This window comes from Aspergillus melleus (genome assembly GCF_016097325.1).
Source record: "Aspergillus melleus strain CBS 546.65 chromosome Unknown contig7, whole genome shotgun sequence".
Classification (NCBI taxonomy): Eukaryota; Fungi; Ascomycota; class Eurotiomycetes; order Eurotiales; family Aspergillaceae; genus Aspergillus; species Aspergillus melleus.
In genome coordinates, this window is record NW_025763376.1 from 2718805 (window position 1) to 2739986 (window position 21182).

Below are 21182 nucleotides of genomic sequence, written 5' to 3' on the forward strand. Positions count from 1 at the left end.
GGCATCCATATCATTCATTTCGTGATGATTGTTGATCACTGCGGTGTCCACCCCACACCTAGAAGATCTACCAGACAATCCTCCTCGGACCAAACAGATCTCTTCCAACACATTCATCCATTCATCTCATCCACAAAAAAGATGACATAGAACGAGCTAACCTTCCTATTCAATGCCCTCCCCTACGAAAAACTAATTCTGAAGAACCAATGCAAACTGGATGGTTCGCAGAAAAAGACTAAAACCCCTCGACATCCACCGTCCCCACCGTGTCGCCGGAAGGCGCACCGAATGTCCTCGGAGGGCTCGACAGACAGAAACCAGTTGATAACCGGTCCCTTGACCCTCTTATGCCCTTATCCGATACCCAGATATAACCCGCTTGAGCTCCAGGGTCTCCTTCCGCCATCCCCTTGACAAGATTATCAATTGCCCCCCCCTGAGATCCATTCAGCGAGAGACAACATGTCCGCCCGTCGTCCGATCTACATCAACCCTGCGGCCGGCCCTCTGCGCCACCACGAGGAGTCCCGACAAACCAGCGACGTGCGCGATTTCCACAAGTCTCTACCCGGTTACGCACCCTCCCCTTTAGTCCCCTTACCCGCGCTGGCGCAGGAACTTGGCGTTCGGGCAGTCTTCGTCAAAGACGAGAGCAATCGGTTCGGACTCCCGTCGTTCAAAGTCCTCGGTGCCTCGTGGGGCTGCTATCGCGCGATTGCGCAAGTTCTGGGTCTCGAGCCGACGATCGGACTGGGTGGATTGAAGGCTGCATTGGCGGGGAAGGACGTGTCGGTGTTTGCGGCCACTGAGGGCAATCATGGTCGGGCGGTTGCGTTCATGGCGAAGTTGTTGGGGATTCCCGCGAGGATCTTCGTGTCGTCGAGTATGAGTGAGGGGACGAGGGGGTCAATTGCGAGTGAAGGGGCGATCGTGCAGATTGTGGAGGGGTGTTATGATGCGGCGGTCACCGAGGCGGATTCTGCGGCAAAAGCGACGCCTGGGGGTGTCCTGGTGCAGGATACGGCGTTCGAGGGCTACGAGGATGTGCCGGCGTGGATTGTCGAGGGGTATTCGACGTTGATGGCCGAGGTGGATGAGCAGTTGGCGGACCAGGCGCTGCGATGTGATCTGATGATTACCCCTGTGGGGGTTGGGAGTCTGGCGCATGCGGTGACGAGGCATTGTAAAGAGCGCGATGATGGGCCTGTCTCAGTGGTCGTCGTCGAGCCGGAGACGGCGCCTTGTCTATATGCGAGTCTGAAAGCTGGAAGGGAACTCACAGTGGAGACGTCCGCAACGATCATGAACGGCATGAACTGCGGGACGGTGTCAACTACCGCGTGGCCGGATCTGCAGCGCGGCGTGGATGCCTCGGTCACCGTCTCGTCGTTTGAGACGCACTGCGCGCTGGAGTATCTGGCGACGCGCTCGGTGACGGCGGGACCGTGTGGTGGTGCGTCGCTGGCTGCATTGCGACGGTTAAGCCAGGCGCCAAAAGCCAGTTCATTACTGAGAAAGGATTCTGTTCTGGTTCTCCTAAGCACCGAAGGCGCTCGACCGTATCCCATCCCGAGGGACGTTTCGGTGGATGATTCCGTCGGTCTCACCCAAGCTCTCACGCAGATCAACTCCTCCAACCCGTCCCTGTCCGTGACGGACGGAGTCGGCGAGACCGGAATCGCAGACTATCTGGCCGAGTGGTTCGCGTATCGCGAAATTGAGCATCACCGACTGGAAACGGTGTCCGGACGGCCGTCGATCGTGGGCATCTTGCGCGGCACCGGAGGCGGCCGATCTCTCATGTTCAACGGCCACGTCGACACCGTCAGTCTTTCCACTTACGAGAAGGACCCTCTATCAGGGGCGTTGGGCGAACGCAACTGCCAGCCCGTCGTGCTGGGACGCGGTAGTCTCGACATGAAGGGCGGTCTCGCAGCCGCCATGGCTTCGGTATCTAGCATCAAAGCCAGCGGCATCATTCCCAGCGGGGACGTGATCATTGCCGCCGTCTCCGACGAGGAGGACGCCTCTCAAGGCACGCGCGATCTCCTCGCCGCAGGCTGGCGCGCCGACGTAGCCGTCGTCATGGAACCCACCATGGGCGAGATCATCACAGCGCATAAGGGTTTCCTCTGGGTAGAGATCGACATCCTGGGAGTAGCTGCCCATGGATCCGATCCCTCCAGCGGCGAAGACGCCATCCTCTCCGCGGGTTGGTTCCTGCGCGCTCTCGAGCAGTACCAAACCCAGCTCCCCGTCGACGACACATTAGGACAGGCATCCCTACACTGCGGACTGATCCAAGGCGGCGAAGAACCGTCATCCTACCCAGCCAAATGCACTATCACAGTGGAGTTCCGAACCGTCCCCTCCCAAACCAGGGAATCCATCCTCAGCGACCTATCCACGTTATTGAAAGAGATCAGCAACGAGAACCCCCGTTTCCGGTCCTCCGAACCTCGCATCACGATGTCCCGTCCGACGCAGAAGTTGCCGAATCACCATCCGTTCGTCACACAGGCCGTTGAGTGCGCGGGTTCCGTGCTCGGGAAGTCTCCTAAGATAAGCACGGCCCCGTTCTGGTGCGATGCTGCCCTGTTGACCGACGCTGGGGTTCCGGCGATCGTGTATGGCCCTAAGGGCCAGGGGTTGCATGGAAAGGAGGAGTGGGTGGAGGTGGGGAGTCTACGAGAGCAGGAGGGGGTTTATACGAGGTTTATTCGGGAGTTTTGTCAGTGAGACGAGCTGATAGTTCTTCGAGGTTATCTGATTTGATGTATATATGTATTTATGTTTGTATGTAGTAAGGTCTGACTGATACAAGAACATGGACAGGCCCTAGGCATTGAACATGAAACATAAGAGAAAGCAAGATAAAATAGCCCTGACCATCCCAGCCTACCCGCACACGAATCTGACAATTACGACAGCATTGCTAAATCACGAATATCTAGGCACTGCCTAGATAAGAGATATGTATCCACCTTACGACTACCGAAGGAGCTTCCTACCTGCCTACAAGGTCATCTCTACATAAGCAAATGAAAAGAACGAATAAAAAACCAAGATCGAACTGCGAACGAAAGAAAGGCCAGCTTTCTGACCGCAAAGCGATTGATTACCTAGGTAGGTAGCGAGGTAGACCTTGCACACAAACATCAAATGATTCATCCTTGTTCCATCCATGGCATCACCGTCCAATCTAGAGTTCAGTTCGTATCATAAAAAGTGAAAGACAACTAACTTCAAGTGAAGAGAAGAAGCCGCCGTTTCAGTAATAGGTACATACAAAGACAAAGATAATTCCGGAGAGAAGCCCGAAGCCCGAAGACCAATTTGTCCTACCGACCTAATACCGAATATTCAATATTGAATACCGCAACGCCTATGCACCATTCCGAAGTACCTGTGAGGTAGTAATGTATGAAGTAATTTGCTGTAGCTGTCCGTCCAGAGGGGAAGGAAAAAGAAGAGAAAGAGAGAGATAGATTAAGCGGAAGCCCATTCGACGACTTCCAATGCACACATGACAAGAATGAGAGTAGAGGGTAGAATCCTGCAGCCATCAATTAGTGATCTGGAAATATTGATCCGAGGTGGAAAGGGGAAACATACCACACAACATAACTCTGGAATAATACTTTCGACATAGCGCCGACAAAAACATTGTTGATCTGGCAAATCTGCGCCAACTGCAGCGCGGACGGCGCGCCCGTGAGCAGGAAACAGACAATGATAAAGATCGGATCGTCTAAGATGCTGACGGGGACGTATTTCGCCACGAGGGCGAGCAACGGAGCCATAAACAGAGTCGGAAGCAGCATGCGCGCCACCAGGGACGCGATGATCAGCTTGCGCTCCTCGCTGGGATGCTCCATGTCCTCCATGGCCTCCTTGGGCAGGGTGTTTCGCTCCAGATTGGCGCCGAGAACCACGAGAATCAACGGGACGGCGACCTGTCCGTTCTGGTTGATGGCGCGAGTGACCGAGTTCTGCACAAAAGTGCCCTCCTCGAAGAAAAGCTTCTGCAGCGCCGGGACGGACGCAACAACAATGGCCACGAGCATTGCCCAAAGAGGCGGGTTCATGAACTCCCAGGCGCCGCGGAAAAACTTCCGCGTCCACATGCAGACGAGCGAGATGAACTTCTGCAGCCGCGTGGGGAGTTTTTGGAACGCTTTGCCGGACGCCGTCTCCCAGCCACCGGCGACGCGACCGCCTAGATGGCGCGTGGAGATTCGCACGCGCGTAATCACGCCGGTTTTGGGCTGGTCGTCCTCAGAGGGCAGTTCGACGTTGGGGAAGCAGAGAATATCGCCGTGGGTGCTCTGTCGGGGCAGGAAATCCCCACGTGGCGGAGACCCAAGCAAGCGAGGGTGATCCTCGTGGGTAGGCTCGTGCGCCGGCAGTTTCGTGTACGAGTAGGTGCGCGGGTTGACCGGGGTTTGGTCGCCGGAGCGAAACTCGCTCGTCTCGTCATCGCCGCCCGTCGACGAGCCGCTCAGCAAATCCTCCGAGCTGCGAGTCCTAACGAGCGGTTCGTCAGGGTCGGTTTGCTCTGGGTTGTCGGTGTATCTTTCCTGACCCTGCTCGATACGAGTGGGCCCTTCTTCCCTCTCCGCTTCCTCAAGGTATCGTTCACGGGGAGCAAGAAGGACGTGATATCCCCAGCTCCAGCGGACCAGCTGACCCAGTTGCTGGAAGATCAACAGGTAAAGGATTCCCCGGGCCGCTACTTCGTCGTCGTTATCGTTGGGCACTCGATCCCAATGCAAGCCCTTCAACGTCTGCGACAGTGACATGACTAGGGAGATCGGAAGCGAGTTTGAGTTGCCAAACACCTGTAGGACCCGTCAGTCGCGCCGTTCCACCCATTGACCAACAATTCACATCGTTCCGGAACTCACCGCCATGGCCGTTAGAAAGTTGGCCGCCCGTTTCTTGAAGCGGAAACATCGGCCTACCACGAATGCGCAAAGGTAGGATATCAAGGTTTGAACGACGAAAATGACGGGGATGATGGCGAGATCGGTGAGTTTATCGGCTGTCAATTGCGAGCCTAGCTTGGTGAAGACTACAATGGATGTCAATTAGCGAAATTTCTTTAAAAACATGGTTAAACATAGATGAGAACAAAGCATACTCAGGCACGGCGTGAAAAGAGTGACATTCAAATTGGCAACCAGTTTCTGCGCATCGGCATCGAATAGGCCCTGTCGAGCTGCAATGTAGCCGGGCAGACTGACGCAGATGACCTCCAGGACGGCCTCGAAGACCAGGAGGACGAGGTTCAAAAAGGAAGGGTGACTGGAATGAGGGACATTTTGGAGGAGAGCGGGCGAGATGCCCAAATCAGACTGCGTCATGAACTGACGAGGCACCAGGGAGGAGAGGTGGGCATTTTGAACGGACCTGGGAGCACTAAAAATGGCCATGAGACAGGGGAAGTTGGTGGTTTAAACGGTGTATGTGTATGAAGGAGTGAAAGAGAAGAGTTGAGCTGGAGCGCAGAAGATGCGAATGGCATGGAAATTGCGCGAACCGAAATAAGGTTGAAGCTGCGGAGGGTTTGGCGGAAGGAAAGAAAAGGAACAAAGAGCGAGCGAGCGAGGCGGTGCTGAAGAGTTGCCTCACTACTTCACCTTTGACCTTACTTGACGAAGAATGATGATGGCGACATGTCGCTGTCCAACCCTCCGATAGGCGCGTCGGGGGTTTGCCAAGGCGGCGTCCAAGATTCGCTTATCTCGTTTACATTTATTTGATCTGTTTCATACTCTTTCATAGTCGAGGTTCTCAGTCTGACTACTTTTCTCTCCGTTGGTCGTATCTAGATTCCCAGTGTTACTCCCACACCAAACTTATCGGTGTCAGCAGAATCTTCCACTCCGCCAATTCTCCCGTCGCAATGGATTGGCATCCGCGGTGAAGAACATCTCCTCTTGGCATCCCGGCAAGGGATGCGACCAAGATAACGATCCCGATGATGTGATGGGAGGTGATATCATGATTCATGACCGAGCCGTGATGAAAATGCGCTGTCTCCGCACTTGTCATCTCCATATCTTGGCCATTGCCACTGGTATCGCCGGGTTGACGCCAGATTGCGTACGAGGGATCCCATCCTGGATGACGCCATGGTGGACTCATCCCGACCGCGGCGCATCCACTCACCTTGCAGGATCCAGGATCCGTGGGCGCTTGTTTACTTGGTCAGAACAACATCTGCTGTTCCGCGTGTCGCCCCGGATTTTGAATTTGTCGCAGGTTTTCGCAGTAGGGAGTAGGGAGCAGTAGGGAAATCCGCCCGTTGGCTGCAGGCGACGAAACTTTACTCCGCTACTCTTGACTTCCAAGGGAGCTGGTTGAAACAGAACTTTCGACGCTGCTTCTCCCCGGATGCGTCCTCGATTTGACCGGTGCTGGAGGGTTTGGGTTTCACGACCGTTGGAACTACTGTGGTTCATAGCTGACCACGGACCCTCCCTAGAGAGTGTACTCTTACAATGTCGAGTGATAGACAGTAGACACAAGGTGAACGGAAGAGAGGAAAGCCTATTTCGACCGACTTCTGCACGGACTGACATGTACTTTGGGATGTCGCTGCACATCTGCCTCCATCAAATAGTTAAAAACTATATTTAGAGACCGAATGGTGCCTCCACAGCATCAGGAAAAGATATGCCAACGACTTCCCATCCAATCCGAGGAAGAAGGCACTCCAATCAAGTACTTTTGTACCACACGTGCAACGACACCACCATTGTAATGCAGCAGCGTGTAGATCATTGATTTGACCAGTCTGCCCGACCGACGATGACTTCATCGGCCCAATGATCTCAGCCCACACGCAACGGAGGCAAGCCCTCCAGCGCTACCAGCCTACCCCAGACCGACGGACCGGGGAAGCTTGTATCTTATTGACCGAGGGTTGTTTGCTATCACATCGGGGCGTTTGACCCTGTCCCAGATTGCGCGTCCAGCCTGCCTCGTTGGAAACCCTACCAAGTTACAAGTATCAACGACATCGGTGGACTGATCGCAGTGCCAGATAGCGGCCCTCTTTCCGTCCAGACTGGGACCATTTCCGTGAATCCGCGCGAACCGGCGTCAGGGCCCCGAGGTTATCTTGTTTCCGGCGACAGTCATTGGCCGAGGCATCGACGAGAATTGAGTCGCAATATCGACGTCTCTCGCGTTGATTGATGGTCTGACCGGTGGTGGCAACAGTTGCCACTCCTTCGTGGCTGAGACGCCGATCGCCGGATGACTCAGCGTCGGGCAGCTGCTGCCTGAGGCCTGCCATTGGCCGGCGTCTCATCCCGATTGGTAGTCGATTAGATAAGAGTTTTTTCTTTTAATTTTTTATATTAGATTTATTTTATTTTACTTTCAATATTTGACTCCGGATTAAATTCAATTAGAGGATTGTCATGATGAGGGATGGTCCAAAGGGTCAGTGACTGAGCGAATTAAACCCCAATCGTACGGAATGCATGACTGAGGCAGCCAATCTTTCGCCTTTTCTTATCTCTTCAACGCCCGACTCTCTTCTTCCCCCCCACTTCTTCTGCTTCTCTCGTCGTGTTCCTTGTGCTTTTCTTCTTCCTTCTTTTTCGTCGCTTTTCTTACTCGTACTTGTTTCTTCTATACTATCCCTTAAAAAGACGTCTGTTCGGCCGGGCACTCTTGACTGAGCTTTCTCTTTTCCCTCCTCCTTCTGATCTTCCGATGGCTTGATTCGTGCCCCACGCCTATAATTACACCTTCGTCTTCGTTTCTGCAAGCCTCCCGGGCAACTTCGCCGGAAGAAATCGTTTCTGCCTTCGCTTGATCCATCAATCGTTCTCTCCTTCGGCGGAATCATCATCTTAAAACGTCCCGCTCTGTCGGCTCCCTTGGACCTGTTCACGACGCGAGAGCCCCGTTCTCTTGGTCCTCGACTCGACTTAGTTTGCCCGGTTTTCCCGGTTTCCGACCGCACCGACGACGTTTTGCCCCCACACCGATTCCCCTCTCCCTTTCCCTTTTATGGTCCAGATTCGGTGGCTGTGCGAGACTGTGCGAGACTGCGAGTGCTTTTGGACGTCGACCGCTACCCACAATTGGTAATTCGCTACTCTTATCGACCATGGGCTCCGAAAGAGAAGTCGTTGCGGAAATTCCGCCGCAACCAGAATTGGACACCAAGTCCGACACCACGGACGATGACCTCTCCCCGTCCCTCAACACGTCCCCCGCCGTTCCGACCCTTCGCTCGACTCGCGACCCTTCCGGCGGGCTCAGTGCCTCATCTACACATCTCGGTCAACTCAATGCCGCCCGCCGGGGTGAAGGGGGTGCCCCGCGATCTCAGGGACCGCTTCCCCAGCGACCCCAGCCGCAACCGTCGATGAGCGGCGTCGCCCCAGGAGGATTGAACCAGGATATTATGGCTAAGATGAAGGCCTTCTCGCTCTCCCGACAGGGAGCTCCTCCGTCGCTGCCGCACGCCGCCTCGACAGGTGCGGTCCCTCGCTCCCCCGACGCTGTCCGGTCGCCTCCCGGTCCGGCTGCCAACGGTCCTTTGGCAGGGTCAATGGGAGGACGGCTGCCGCCCGTGGCCCGTCCCGGCAACAAGAACTGGCAATCCTCCCCTTCGCTTCAAGCGTCCTCGCCGTCGAATTCCCCGAAACCCGGCGGCCTGGCCGCCAAACGTATGAAACCCGGGTTGAAGTTATCGGATGCCACGGGGCCGAGCGACTCGTCCGGCGACAAACCGTCTGAGAACGGCGCGCCCACTGAGTCGGCTTTTAGCAAATACTCCGAATACATCGACACGCAGGCAGGGACCTTAAATTTCAAGAACAAAGCCGTTCTCCATGGCGGTGGAATTGAATTCTCCTCGGGGCATAGCTTCAAAATCTCACTTGACGAGGTGGACCGTATGGACGAGCTAGGGAAGGGCAACTACGGGACGGTTTACAAGGTTCGACATAGTCGGCCGCATATGCGCAAACCGGGCATGGGACTGCGAGGTATCGTCAGTCGACCCGACGAGTCAGATACGCCGAAGCCGAACGACAACCTATCGGGTATCATCATGGCGATGAAAGAGATCCGCCTCGAATTGGACGAGAGCAAGTTCGCCCAGATCATTATGGAGTTGGAAATTCTCCACCGGTGCATCTCGCCATTCATCATTGACTTTTACGGTGCCTTCTTCCAAGAAGGCGCTGTCTACATCTGCGTCGAGTACATGGATGGTGGCTCGATTGACAAGCTTTATAAAGAGGGCATCCCCGAGAGTATCCTGCGAAAAGTGACGTTATCGACAGTCATGGGCCTCAAATCCCTCAAAGACGACCACAACATCATCCACCGCGATGTCAAGCCCACAAATATCCTCGTCAACAGTCGGGGACAGATCAAGATCTGCGATTTTGGCGTCAGCGGAAACCTAGTTGCCAGCATTGCGAAGACCAATATTGGTTGTCAGAGCTACATGGCCCCCGAACGGATAGCGGGTGGGGGTGTGCAGCAGGCCGGATCGACCGGCGGCGGAACCTACAGCGTCCAGAGCGATGTCTGGAGTTTGGGTCTGTCCATTATTGAATGTGCCATCGGGCGCTATCCGTACCCGCCGGAGACCTTCAATAACATCTTCAGTCAACTACACGTAAGTCGCGCCTTCATCCTGTCTTCAAGAATCCTTTCTAACGTAACCTCTTATAGGCAATTGTCCATGGCGACCCTCCTACCCTTCCGGAATCTGGTTACTCCGAAGATGCGCACGCATTTGTCCGCGCGTGCTTGGACAAGGTCCCCAACAACCGGCCTTCCTATAGCGTGTTGCTGCGACACCCCTGGCTTGCACCTCTCATGCAACCGCCTTCAGCCGAGGACAGTCAATCACAACAAGCGGCCGAACACCCGCCGTCCTCCGCCACCGAGGATGAGGAGGTCGCCAACTGGGTCAAAGAGCAACTGGCCCGTCGCGGCGAGGCACCCGAGGCCGACAAGCCCGCTCTGCATGCCGTGGCGCTAGACGCCGTCCCCGGCAGCCCTCTACTCGACGACCCTTCTACGATGAGTCTGCCAGCCTGATCGATCGCACTTTTCTGTGCTCATCAACTATTTCCACCCCACTTCACATCCACCTACAACTCTACATCCTACATCTTGTAACTCCCAGTAGAGACTGCACTTGATACCGAACCACTGAAAAGCTACGGCGCAGGTACCTCACGCCTGGTGATAAGGCGATAGATGATACTATGATGCGTCCGAGCTGGAAGCTTCGATTGATGAACCTTTAGCGCATTTTCTTTCTCATTCCCTCCCCTGCCCCCCTTTCTATCCTCTTTCATATTCTCCTTGATTTGTGGGATCACCTTATCCTTTTCCTTCAAGACTTCGAGATCTGACAGACTTGACGTGACTGATATACCGTCATATGTTCGATATGTATAACGACTGTGAAGACGTGAGACATGGTATCTGCAATGGCTATTTTTTTTTCTTTTCATTCTGGGGGATATTGGTCACAAGTCCGTCACATTGCAGAGAATGAATTGTGTATTCAGCATAAACAATCTAGAATTTCCTACACCCAATTGTCTTTATCGTAAGTCTTCGTAGAGCAGTCGCCGATCAAAGGCCGAGATTGGTAAGCCGCTGATCAAGCACGTCACGTGCTGGCTGGCGATGATGACATCGCAGGAGAATTTTGGCTGATTCGGGAAGGAAAAGTAAGAGCTGCATTGCAGAATTCCATTTGATCGCAAGGGACCCAGTCTGATCCCTGTGCCCCTTCAATTGGTCCATCATCCGTCATCCTCGTGTTCTTCTGCTGCAGTCATTCGGGGATTCGCCTCCATCGTTCCGTCAGACACCGAACGAAGCTTCGCCGCTTTCCCTTCCCCGCCAGCTTACCCATCCGTTTATCATCCTGTCCACTAACTCCTCGCTTCTTTTTCTTCCCCCCCCCCTCCTTCTACCCCTCCATTTCATCTCCATGCTCCCTCGCTCTTCCCTTCGCTCCCTTTCTGCCCAGGCTTCTAGGAACCGGCTTCTGCAACGCCCTTCTGTTCGCCAATCGCCAATTCCTTCGTCGCTCTCCGTGACCGGACGCAAGAGCATTACAACCATTGCGCACCGAAACGCTGCCATTAGCCCCTCCAACCGAGTCGCTCTGGCTACTCCGGCATCTCGTCTCGCCTCTCTATCTCGACACTTTTCGTCCACCTCGTCTGTGACCGACGCGGGCAACATGGCTCCCATTGAGACGCATCAGTATGACTACATTGTTTTGGGCGGTGGTAGCGGAGGCAGTGGTAGTGGACGGAGAGCTGCCGGCTGGTACGGAGCGAAGACATTGATTGTCGAGAGCGGTCGCTCCGGTGGTACCTGTGTCAACGTCGGGTATGTCCTTGAGCCTAGTGTTGTTGTGTCTTGTGGGTTGAGAGTGTTAACAGCAGAATAGGTGTGTTCCCAAGAAAATGACCTGGAACTTCGCATCCATCAACGAGACCCTCCACGTCGGACAGCACTACGGATACGACATCCCCAAGGACGTGAACATCAACTACAAGCACTTCAAGGACATCCGGGACTCCACCATCACGCGCCTGAACGGCGCCTACGAGCGCAACTGGGGCCGCGAGGGCATCGATCTGGTGCACGGCCGCGCCGGATTCGTGGAACCTAAGGTCATCGAGGTGACTCTGGAGGATGGCACCAAGGCCCGGTACACCGCGCCTCACATTCTGATCGCCACCGGTGGACGCCCTACCATTCCCGACATCAAGGGCGCTGAGCACGGCATCACCAGCGACGGATTCTTTGAGATCGAGGAGCTGCCGCCGAAGATCGCTGTGGTGGGAGCCGGATACATCGCCGTCGAGCTGGCGGGCGTGATGGGCGCCGTGGGCGTTGAGACGCACATGTTCATCCGCGGCCAGGAGTTCCTGCGCAAGTTCGACCCCATGATCCAGAAGACCATGACCGAGCGGTACGAGGCTACCGGCATTCAGCTCCACAAGAACCACGGCGGCTTCAAGGAGATCCAGCTCATCCGGGATGGCAAGGGCAAGGACAAGCTGCTCCGACTGATCAACCAGGACGGATCCTCGATCGAGGTTAACGAGCTGCTGTGGGCCATTGGCCGTCTGCCCGAGGTTGAGGACTTGAACCTGGACGTTCCCGGGGTGAAGCTGAACGAGCGCGGATACGTCACCGTTGACGATTACCAGAACACCTCCGTGGACGGTATCTACGCTCTGGGTGACGTCACCGGCCACGCCGAACTGACTCCTGGTACGTTACCCCTACAACCGAATCATCCCCTGCAATCTCTACTGCCAATACAGTTCCAACCGTGCAATGCTGACTGACTGATCATAGTGGCCATCGCCGCCGGCCGCCAGCTCGGCAACCGCCTCTTCGGTCCTCCCGAACTCAAGGACTCTAAACTCTCCTACGAGAACATCCCCACGGTCGTCTTCGCCCACCCGGAGGTCGGCACCGTCGGTCTCACCGAGCCCGAGGCCCGCGAGCGCTACGGCGACGACCAGATCAAGATCTACAAGACGCGGTTCACGGCCATGTACTACGACGTGATGCCGGCCGAGGAGAAGAAGAAGAACCCGACCGAGTTCAAGCTGATCTGCGCCGGTCCGGAGGAGAAGGTCGTCGGTCTGCATATCCTGGGTCTGGGCGTGGGCGAGATGTTGCAGGGTTTCGGTGTTGCTGTGAAGATGGGCGCTACGAAGAAGGATTTCGATAGCTGCGTGGCTATTCACCCGACTAGTGCGGAGGAGTTGGTTACGTTGCGGTGATAGATTAGAATGTGTATATTGTCTTAGTTAACAAATGTTGATATTTGCGTGAGGGTTGGTGTTAAGCCATAGATGTAACATTGGTGTTTCTTTGACTTCATCTCCACTTGATTCCTGGTATCTGTAGAAATTAAAGCCCACAGAGATGCGAAACGCTAGACTGTACCGTTCTCGACTCTTCACTATTCCATTTCATCAAGTTGCTATCTAATACATTTCCCCCTAGAAGCTATGGATGTTATCAATGCCCGAGGCATAGCAAATCAAACCCGCCAAGCCAGATACAATACAGAAAACACCAGAAAGCATCTCTCCTTCTTCCAAATAATGTACGGTCTTGTTCACCCTCTTGTTTGATCATTCAGTAAATTTCTTTTTCAGGCATTATGAATATCCTTCCGCGTGGTTCATTAGAATGTCCAGGTGTCTCTAAGGAAGGGGTGAATTTACTTTGTCCGTGCTGCTTCAGATGGATAGTTATGTCCATGTGGGTGAAGTAGCGCTTGATGATTGAGTTTATTATTGAGTTATGGGCTGATATGGTATTCTGATCTATCGACCTGTCTATATTTGTTGAGATAGTTCGGTTCTTGTTCTTTGATTTTGTTGTTCAGTGAGATATTGTCTATTGGGGGGTTGGTTTGGTTTGGTTTGGTTGCCTGTGTTTTGTGGACTGACGGGGGGAGCGTAGGCGAGGGTGAGAGTGCTTGGTTCTTTATTTCGTCGTAGGGACTTTGTCTGATATCCTGGGGTGATGATGTGTATGATTTTGGGTGATCTGCATAGCTAGTGCTCAAGGGAGTTGATGAATTCAGAGAAAAGTTGAATCTAATGTAATGATTGCTTTTTTGACGGGATATATAGATATTATATGCTAGTTGGAAGTCAAAAGAGTACGTGTAATATTTCTGCTTTTCCTAGTAACTATAGAATATACCGTATGCAGCCCGGATAGAAAGAATGCCCCTGGCAATGTGCAGTATAAATTAATCTGTATCATCTCCGCGGAGAAGATCGGAATTTCTCCTTGATTCCCAGCGAGGAACCTGAGAAAAATCGACAAAGGAAAGATTCCGACACGGTCAGGCAGCGAGAAACTCACAAGGTCCTCTTGGAAGTAAAACTCTTATAGATGGAACTGCCAAGAGGATGTGGCAAGTTCTCTTATACTTTCATACTGCGCTATATGAATTTCCCAGCTCCTGGTCTGTCTTTTTCATAAAAGTGAACAATTCCTATGGAACATACTAGAATGGAAGATAAATTCATTTCAAACGCCAACCCCGTAACCATAACCCCGTCATGATGCATCAATTCATATTCCTTTCGTGATTCTTCCGTTCAGCCCTACGAGGCGCTTCCCCACAGCTTCTCTGCCAAGCCGGCATCCACTTCCGATCCATCCGCCATTCGATTCGTGTCTGCCTACGCCGTGAACCACATTGTTCTGCGCTGTTAGTCATGTTGTCCATCACCATGTGATCGAGGGGATGCAGGACTGAACGTACAGTTCGTACATCACGGAGGGAGCGCGTCTCCAGACCGATAGAATGCGGCGGATGAACGACAGGACGAGAGGTAGGAGAAGGAGGGTGAGGAGGGTGGATGAGAGTCTATTCGATACAGGAGTACACCGTTAGTTGGGGGCCTTGCGGTGGAGGAAAGGATCGTCGTACCGCGTTGGGAGGATGGAGATTCTGGTTAAGAGGTGGGTTTGTGTGAGAGTGTTTTCTCCTAAGCCCATCTCGCTGCTGTATGTACTCTGTAGGTGTGTAGGATGGGAGTCGCCCTATTTCAAGCCAACCTGTGTAGGTGTATAGCAACAACGTGTTCGTGATGATATCACTGAATCTGTCTGAATGACACTTGTTCAGCTGTCCTTCCTTTTAAATGTAACCCGTCTTTACCGTCTTTGCCGATTCCAGCCAAGGCATGAATTCTGCTGCCTGGGGTATGACTGACGGACTTCGGCTTCACATGGACCAAACATGCTGCCGCTGGTGGAACCAGCTTGGCTTGGTTTAGCTAATTAAATTTGGTCATGGTAGGTCCGTCATGTCCGGGGGTCTGTCTTATGGGTCTTTTCTTTTTCCTTTTCTCGTCTGTGTTTGGTTTCTCCGCCAGAGGGTTTCATTTCCACGACGATGACTTGCTTTTCTGGGTTAGGGCGTTTTCAGCCCTATGAGGGTTCCGGTTTTTCAGGGGATGAAATGCGGTGTCGTTGGGTTGGCATTAATTTCCTTTTCCTTTCTTTTTCTGCTTCTGATCCTGTCACTCTCGTCTCCTTCGATCTGATACTTGGTTTTTGTCAGCTCGTCCAGTACACTCAGGCCTTGATTTCTTTCTCAATGAGCCAGATAGGGTTCGCCTCGCATATGAAATACTCTGAATCCGACCTCGGATTCCACTATCCTCCTAGTCGATCACTATCATGGGCTGAACGGATTCCGTATCGATATTGTGCTTTCCGTCTGTGATTTATCTGTTCATTGTCAGCACTGTTCGCTGTTCTTTACCTCCTTGTCTTCACTCGATGTGAAAGAAGAAGGTAACTCCATCTTCACCACCCATCTACACAAATATCTATACCAAACCATCCATCCACCCTACCTACCGATCCATAAACATTCCAACTCCCCAAGACCCCAAGAATAGGATCAGGAAAATGCACCTCAACAACACCCCCCGCTTCACATACTCCACCTCCGCCTCATCCGACCCCATCCTCTCCTCCTCCACCTGGGCAGACATCCTTACCCCGGAGTTCCTCGCCCACAAGGACGAACGCAAGGCCCCTGACTCACCCACCTGGTGGCTTGATGTCCGCGATGCCACAGAGCAAGACGTCGAGGTGCTCTCGCAGGCGTTGAACATCCATCCCCTCACCGCGGAGGATATCGTGACCCGCGAGACGAGGGAGAAGGTGGAGGTGTTTCGGAACTATTATCTGATTTCGTTTCAGACGCTGGTTACGTTTTTGGATGACGAGGGAGGTGGCAGTGGGGAGGGTGATGGAGAGAAAGGAGGGGATGGGGACGATGTGGGTGAGAAAGAGGGGGAGAAGAAAAAGAAGAAGGAGAAGAGTCTGTTTCACGTGCCGACTATCACGTCCAAGACGCCCGCTTCGGCTGTCTTCTTCATCCTGGTGTTTAATACCGGCACGGTCACTTTCTCGCCGAGTGGGTGTAGCCATGTGAGGAGGGTGAGGGATCGCGTGCGGAAACTTCATGATGAGACGGTGCTGTCGAGTGATTGGATTTGTTATGCTTTGATGTATGTCCCCTACCTTTCAGATCCCGATTGTTCCGATCTGTTCTATCTCCTGCAGTTGATGAAACCCAAGCAACTAACCACGAACAGCGACGACATCGTCGACTCCTTTGAACCCTACCGCCAGTCCGCCGAACTCGAATCCGAATCCATCGAAGACTCCGTCTTCATCGCGCGCTTCGACGACGTAAAACACCTCATCCCGCGCATCGACAACCTCCGCAAACGCATCACCCACCTGATCCGGTGCCTCACCGGTAAACTCGACGTCCTGAACGGTTTCGTCAAGCGCTGCCAAGCCAAAGACAAGAACCCCGTCTTCCCAGATGGCGATTTCATCTTGTACCTGGGTGACGTGCAAGATCATCTCGTGACGACGTTGCAGAGTCTGTCGCATTTCGATGAAATTGTGAGCCGGTCGCAGTCGAATTGCCTGGCGCAGCTGAGTGCGAATAATTTGAGACTGAGTTTGAATATTAATTCGGTGTTGAGTAAGGTTACTGTCCTGGCGACCATCTTTGTGCCCATGCATGTGGTTACGGGCTTGTTTGGGATGAATGTCGAGGTGCCGGGGCAGGAGGTGCATGGGTTGGGGTGGTTCTTTGGGATTGTGGGGGGTTTTGTCGCGTTTATGGTGATTTCGTGTGTTGTGGCTTGGAGGTATAAACTTCTTTGAGGCATCAGGAAAAGATATTGGGAAGATAGAGTTGAGTAGACTGCAAATTTGATTTTGTCTTGTTTTGTGAAATATTCGTTCCAGGTGGTTCAACGTCGCTCCAGATCCATCTCAATATGATCGCCTTGACCGTAGCAACCAAACGTAGAGTAAATGAGCATAGAGTAGCTTGCTCTGTTCTCTAAAAGCGAGATTAACACAATCTGCCTCATTGGAGGCCTGAATTAAAATGAATCTAGAATGATAATGCTGTACGACTCTGCACCGCTACTAACACTCGAAAGCATGTTGAGCTTGAATGTAAAAGAATGTGATCGAATACCCGATATATCGAAGTTAATGAAAACCGCAACGCACCATCGTACCATACCTACTACACACCGAACTTTCCTCCCTCGGGAATGTCCAAATGCGCACATCCATCCCAGTCACAGGTATTCTGGAATAAAACAGTTAGTCGTCCTAAAAAACACAAACAAAAGAAAGATACTGGGAAGGGAATACCTTATGAACCTCCGTTCCCCACCAACTAAACCCCTTGGACGCCCCGCTGTAAAAGATCGCGAAGAAGATCACCACTCCGGCGATTGAAACCGACGAGTCCAACGCTGCGCTTAGCACGAAGTTATACTTGAACCACCACCCGTACACCTTCCTTCTCAATCCCCATCCAAAGGCTAACCCCACGAGCGCCCAACTGCCGTAGCTCGTTCCAGTAGCAGGAGGGAGATAGTTCAGTCCGCCAAGGAACAGCGGGATGTGCACGCGACGCCAGAGAGAGTTGGGATACCGGCGCTTGAGCAGGTAGACGGGAATGGGGAGGACGGCGCCGAAGATGAAAAAGTACAGTAGAGCGGAGTAGCCCACTTGGCTGGTGAAGTAGCGGCGAGGGCCTATAGCGCCCCAGATTAGGCTGGTGTTGAAGTGGGTGCGGGAGAAGGGGCAGGAGAAGTTGTTGACGGCGTCAGAAGTGCAGACACCTTCGATATGTCCGAGTGCCCAGGTCAGCACGCTGGCGGAGCTGAGTGTTCCGGCAACCATGCCGACACATTGGACGAGGAACAGACTGCGAGGGGGAATCTAGGCGGTGTTAAAAATTCTGTGAAGATATTTCAAAGAAACAGAACTTACGTTGCAGTAATGGGCTAGTTTCATGTCCTCGGCAAACCATAATCCCTTGATGGTGGCAATGTAGCCGACATCGAAAAACCAGATATTGGCAAGGACTTTACCCTCAAACACGAATCCTGCAATGATACGGCAGAAAATATCGATGTTGATCTTGAGACTCGAGGAGCCGTAGACCAGGGCGAGCTAATCTTGTGAGTCAATGTTTGTCTGGCATAGGGTAATAAACTCACTGGACCGAAAAATACCAGGGCGACAGCCCAAGCCAGAAGAACACCATACCATCGTAGCTCAGTTTCCCACCACTCGACAGCGAAGATGGTCATGAACAAGGCAAAAACGCAAGCAATCAGATACCACCACATGGGCACATCGACACTATCTGTCTTTTCGGATGAATCGCGTTTCCATGACTGAGTTAAAAGTTTGGGAATGCTGCGTGCTGCGGAGGCCAAGACATGGCGTTTCTCGAGGATCACCCAGACGAGCAGCGAGCTCAGAGTTGCAAAAGACAGACCGAACATGTTTAATGAGTAGACAATAGGCATGTAGACCGGGGAGTAAGCTTTGTATTTCTCCACATCCAGTTTGTAATTCGTAGCTGCGCTGACGACCTTGGCTACTTTGTACGTTCCTCCAGTGTTGTCGTAAACTTGACTTCATTAGAATCACTTCAAAAGAGAAGAATGGAGATGCATACTGGACGAGCTTTGGAACGGCAGGTACCCAGAATACCAGACGTTGGTATAGTAACAGGCCACCGCCACAATCCAAATCCAAAATACCAAAGCAAGAAAGACGTTTACAATGGCCCAGGACGGAATCAACAAAGGCGAGCCAACGTACGAGATTTGACTCCCTGTGGGGCATTAGCTTGATATGCAAAGTCGAAGAAGGACCACTCACAATCAAACGTCAAAGGCAACAACCCCATGCCGGTTTTCATTCCGAACAGTTGGTTTACAACCTTGCTCTTCGGATTAATCCAGCAAGGGAAGGTGAAGTAGCTTAGAGCCGGGAAGATGAAATCTGGGAACCAGTACCAGCAGAACGAGATGCAGAATACGATGCTGAAAAAGGCGTACCGCGAGATCTTCCACGTACTTGTGCTGTTTCGGAATTGCATTAGCATTGTTATAGAGTTGGAGTTGTGGAACGTACAATTGGTCGCCCCGGCCGATGTGGTGAAGGGTCGTTGCCAACGAAGTTGTACCTAGGACTCCGGGCCAGATGAGCTCCGGAGGATTGACGACGACCGAACGGAAGAGACCCGCAAGACAAAAGCCCGTGAGAAACGTCCCCATTGTGATCAAAATCTTGAACCCCCACCCGGTCTTGAGTCCGTAAAACATCTCTTGCTCGGTTAAGACGTCGGCACCGAGACGGACGTAGATGCTGAGGTTGGACATGATGTAGATCAGGATGTGTTCCTACGCGTCAATCAACGTTAGTCACGCGTCAAATGGGAGACACTTTTGTTCCTCGAAAGCACACCTTTTGATTGAACTTGCCAGGATTTAGGTTGAAACTCCAACGTCCCAAAGGAACAATCCAGCTAGGAATGGCCTTCTCCCATAGTCTACCAAGAGGATAAGCGAGCAGGAGGACGACAGAAGACGAGATCGTGATCGAGGGAACTCGAAGCGTGTACAACGTGTTCAGACCACTGGCGACGAGACAGAACGCAATACCTAGAAGCCACATGCGCAGCGTAAGGACAGGCTCCGTCGGGTCATCCTCTTGGATGCCAATTCCTGCTGCTCGCAAGACATCTGACTGCGAGTCTGTGGAATTCAGGGGTTAATTAGTGTGTTCATCCACAAAACAAGGAAACGCCTTACCATCGATGATCTTTTCCGATGAGACGGACGACTCTTGGGTATCTACACCCTGCTTGTGGTCGACCCTCATTTTTGCGCTGTCATTCAACCTTGGATCGAGCGAACGAGAAGGACAGGAGATATCTGATCAGATATATTCCATCAGATAAGATTTTGCAACCTGACACGGCCTTCCGAATTTCCGCTGGCATCAGAAATTCAGGATCCGATGGTTGCGTGCCAGTGGATCCTTGCAGGGTCTCCACCTCGGTCTCACTCCGGCGACTAGTAGCCCTACGGGGAGACAAGCGTCTGGGGTGGAGGACGAGTTCGCGACGAGATTGGCACGAATGGTGTCTGCCTAATTCTAGGACAGTTTTGTCTCAGTGCCATTCCACACTGCAGCCCATGTGGCCCTGTTTCTCCGGAGCATGGTTGTGTCCTCGGGTGCAGAGCACCCATCGCACATTGGGGGTAGACCTCCGTTGGTGCCCGTGAAGGTGATCAACATCTAGAAATATCCTTGAGTCTCTATCTCAAAGTATGAAAATTATCGTTCATCGACAAAAGATTCGGAAATGCCACCCGATTTTCCGTATAGACAACAGGGCTTGTCGACTTCCAAAAGGAGCACGAAATGGGTCTCACGCCCCTTGAGTAATTGTTGCTTGTTTTCCATTGGCAACTTTGCAGCGACGAGACGTAATGGCTAAGCTTCTCGCAGTGGTTCCCTGGTCCGAGCCATCGATTATCGGCGTCTTTAATTGGAACGCGAATTTAGCCGAGGGGAAATGAATCCAGAATGTGGACCCCGTCGGAGAAATTTGGCAATGTAACGGTGGGATGTCTCGGACCCTTATCTCAGGGTGAGGGAATTATTGATGATGATTATAGACGGGGAAAAGAATGATCTTATCAGATAAAGGATCCTGGCCAGAAAGTTAGAGTGACTGGGCGATAATATCTGATGGAAGTTGACGGGGGAAGAGAGGGAGAGAGAAAAGGGAGGAGGGAAATGGGGATCAGCCCTACAGCCTTACCGGTGGGGCTTGGCCAGGCGAAGCTTTGCCCCCTCCACCTGACTTGGGATGCCTGGGAACTGGGAGATTTGTTACCAGCCTGGCGGCAGGTGTGATCGATAAGAAAAGATAACCTTTGATCAGAATCAATTTTGAGCAATCTGTATGAGTATGTGGAAAGTATCCAAGGAAGAAAAGGTGGGCTATGGTGCTATACTTCGTTGTGCAGTTGTGAGTTGTGCGCATAAAAGGCTTGGCGTTTATGCCTCAGGCATCAAATGCGTCGACGGTTTGCAGAGACGATCTTGTGAGTATTACGCCGAGCGAGTAGAATATTGGCTAGTTCTTGTATATGAGATCCATGTTGATCTAGCGATAGAATCCACCGTACGAGAAACTCCTCTTTATTTTGAGTCATTTCATGACTGTTAGCGCGTATATACCGTGT

The 21182-nt window shown here is 52.6% G+C and overlaps 7 protein-coding genes across 7 annotated transcripts; 4 read left to right on the plus strand and 3 right to left on the minus strand.

The window, feature by feature from the left end:
- Positions 1–465: 465 nt before the first annotated feature.
- Positions 466–2742, plus strand: LDX57_011886 (putative diaminopropionate ammonia-lyase; the record flags this gene model as incomplete). The annotated part of the gene is made up of 1 exon (XM_046093628.1): positions 466–2742. The coding sequence occupies one exon, from the start codon at positions 466–468 to the stop codon at positions 2740–2742; it is 2277 nt and encodes a 758-aa protein (XP_045949606.1).
- Positions 2743–3492: 750 nt separating this feature from the next.
- On the minus strand, positions 3493–5438 carry LDX57_011887 (Auxin Efflux Carrier superfamily; the record flags this gene model as incomplete). The annotated part of the gene is made up of 4 exons (XM_046093629.1): positions 3493–3559; positions 3619–4844; positions 4911–5077; positions 5147–5438. The coding sequence occupies 4 exons, from the start codon at positions 5436–5438 to the stop codon at positions 3493–3495; spliced, it is 1752 nt and encodes a 583-aa protein (XP_045949607.1).
- Positions 5439–7021: 1583 nt separating this feature from the next.
- LDX57_011888 (uncharacterized protein) lies at positions 7022–7309 on the minus strand (the record flags this gene model as incomplete). Its single annotated transcript, XM_046093630.1, has 1 exon — positions 7022–7309. The coding sequence occupies one exon, from the start codon at positions 7307–7309 to the stop codon at positions 7022–7024; it is 288 nt and encodes a 95-aa protein (XP_045949608.1).
- An 825-nt stretch (positions 7310–8134) lies between these two features.
- On the plus strand, positions 8135–10089 carry pbs2 (mitogen-activated protein kinase kinase PBS2; the record flags this gene model as incomplete). Its single annotated transcript, XM_046093631.1, has 2 exons — positions 8135–9661; positions 9718–10089. 2 exons carry the CDS (start codon positions 8135–8137, stop codon positions 10087–10089), a joined length of 1899 nt encoding a protein of 632 aa, XP_045949609.1.
- Positions 10090–10999: 910 nt separating this feature from the next.
- glr1 (glutathione-disulfide reductase GLR1) lies at positions 11000–12821 on the plus strand (the record flags this gene model as incomplete). The annotated part of the gene is made up of 3 exons (XM_046093632.1): positions 11000–11406; positions 11468–12300; positions 12388–12821. 3 exons carry the CDS (start codon positions 11000–11002, stop codon positions 12819–12821), a joined length of 1674 nt encoding a protein of 557 aa, XP_045949610.1.
- Positions 12822–14669: 1848 nt separating this feature from the next.
- Positions 14670–16767, plus strand: LDX57_011891 (magnesium transporter CorA family protein; the record flags this gene model as incomplete). Its single annotated transcript, XM_046093633.1, has 2 exons — positions 14670–16094; positions 16182–16767. The coding sequence occupies exons 1-2, from the start codon at positions 15487–15489 to the stop codon at positions 16765–16767; spliced, it is 1194 nt and encodes a 397-aa protein (XP_045949611.1). The 5' UTR covers positions 14670–15486.
- A 373-nt stretch (positions 16768–17140) lies between these two features.
- Positions 17141–19953, minus strand: LDX57_011892 (uncharacterized protein; the record flags this gene model as incomplete). Its single annotated transcript, XM_046093634.1, has 9 exons — positions 19737–19953; positions 19390–19679; positions 19057–19325; positions 18802–19004; positions 18596–18754; positions 18129–18547; positions 17899–18081; positions 17272–17847; positions 17141–17206 (listed from the first exon to the last, which is right to left on the minus strand). Exons 1-9 carry the CDS (start codon positions 19804–19806, stop codon positions 17141–17143), a joined length of 2235 nt encoding a protein of 744 aa, XP_045949612.1. The 5' UTR covers positions 19807–19953.
- Positions 19954–21182: the final 1229 nt, after the last annotated feature.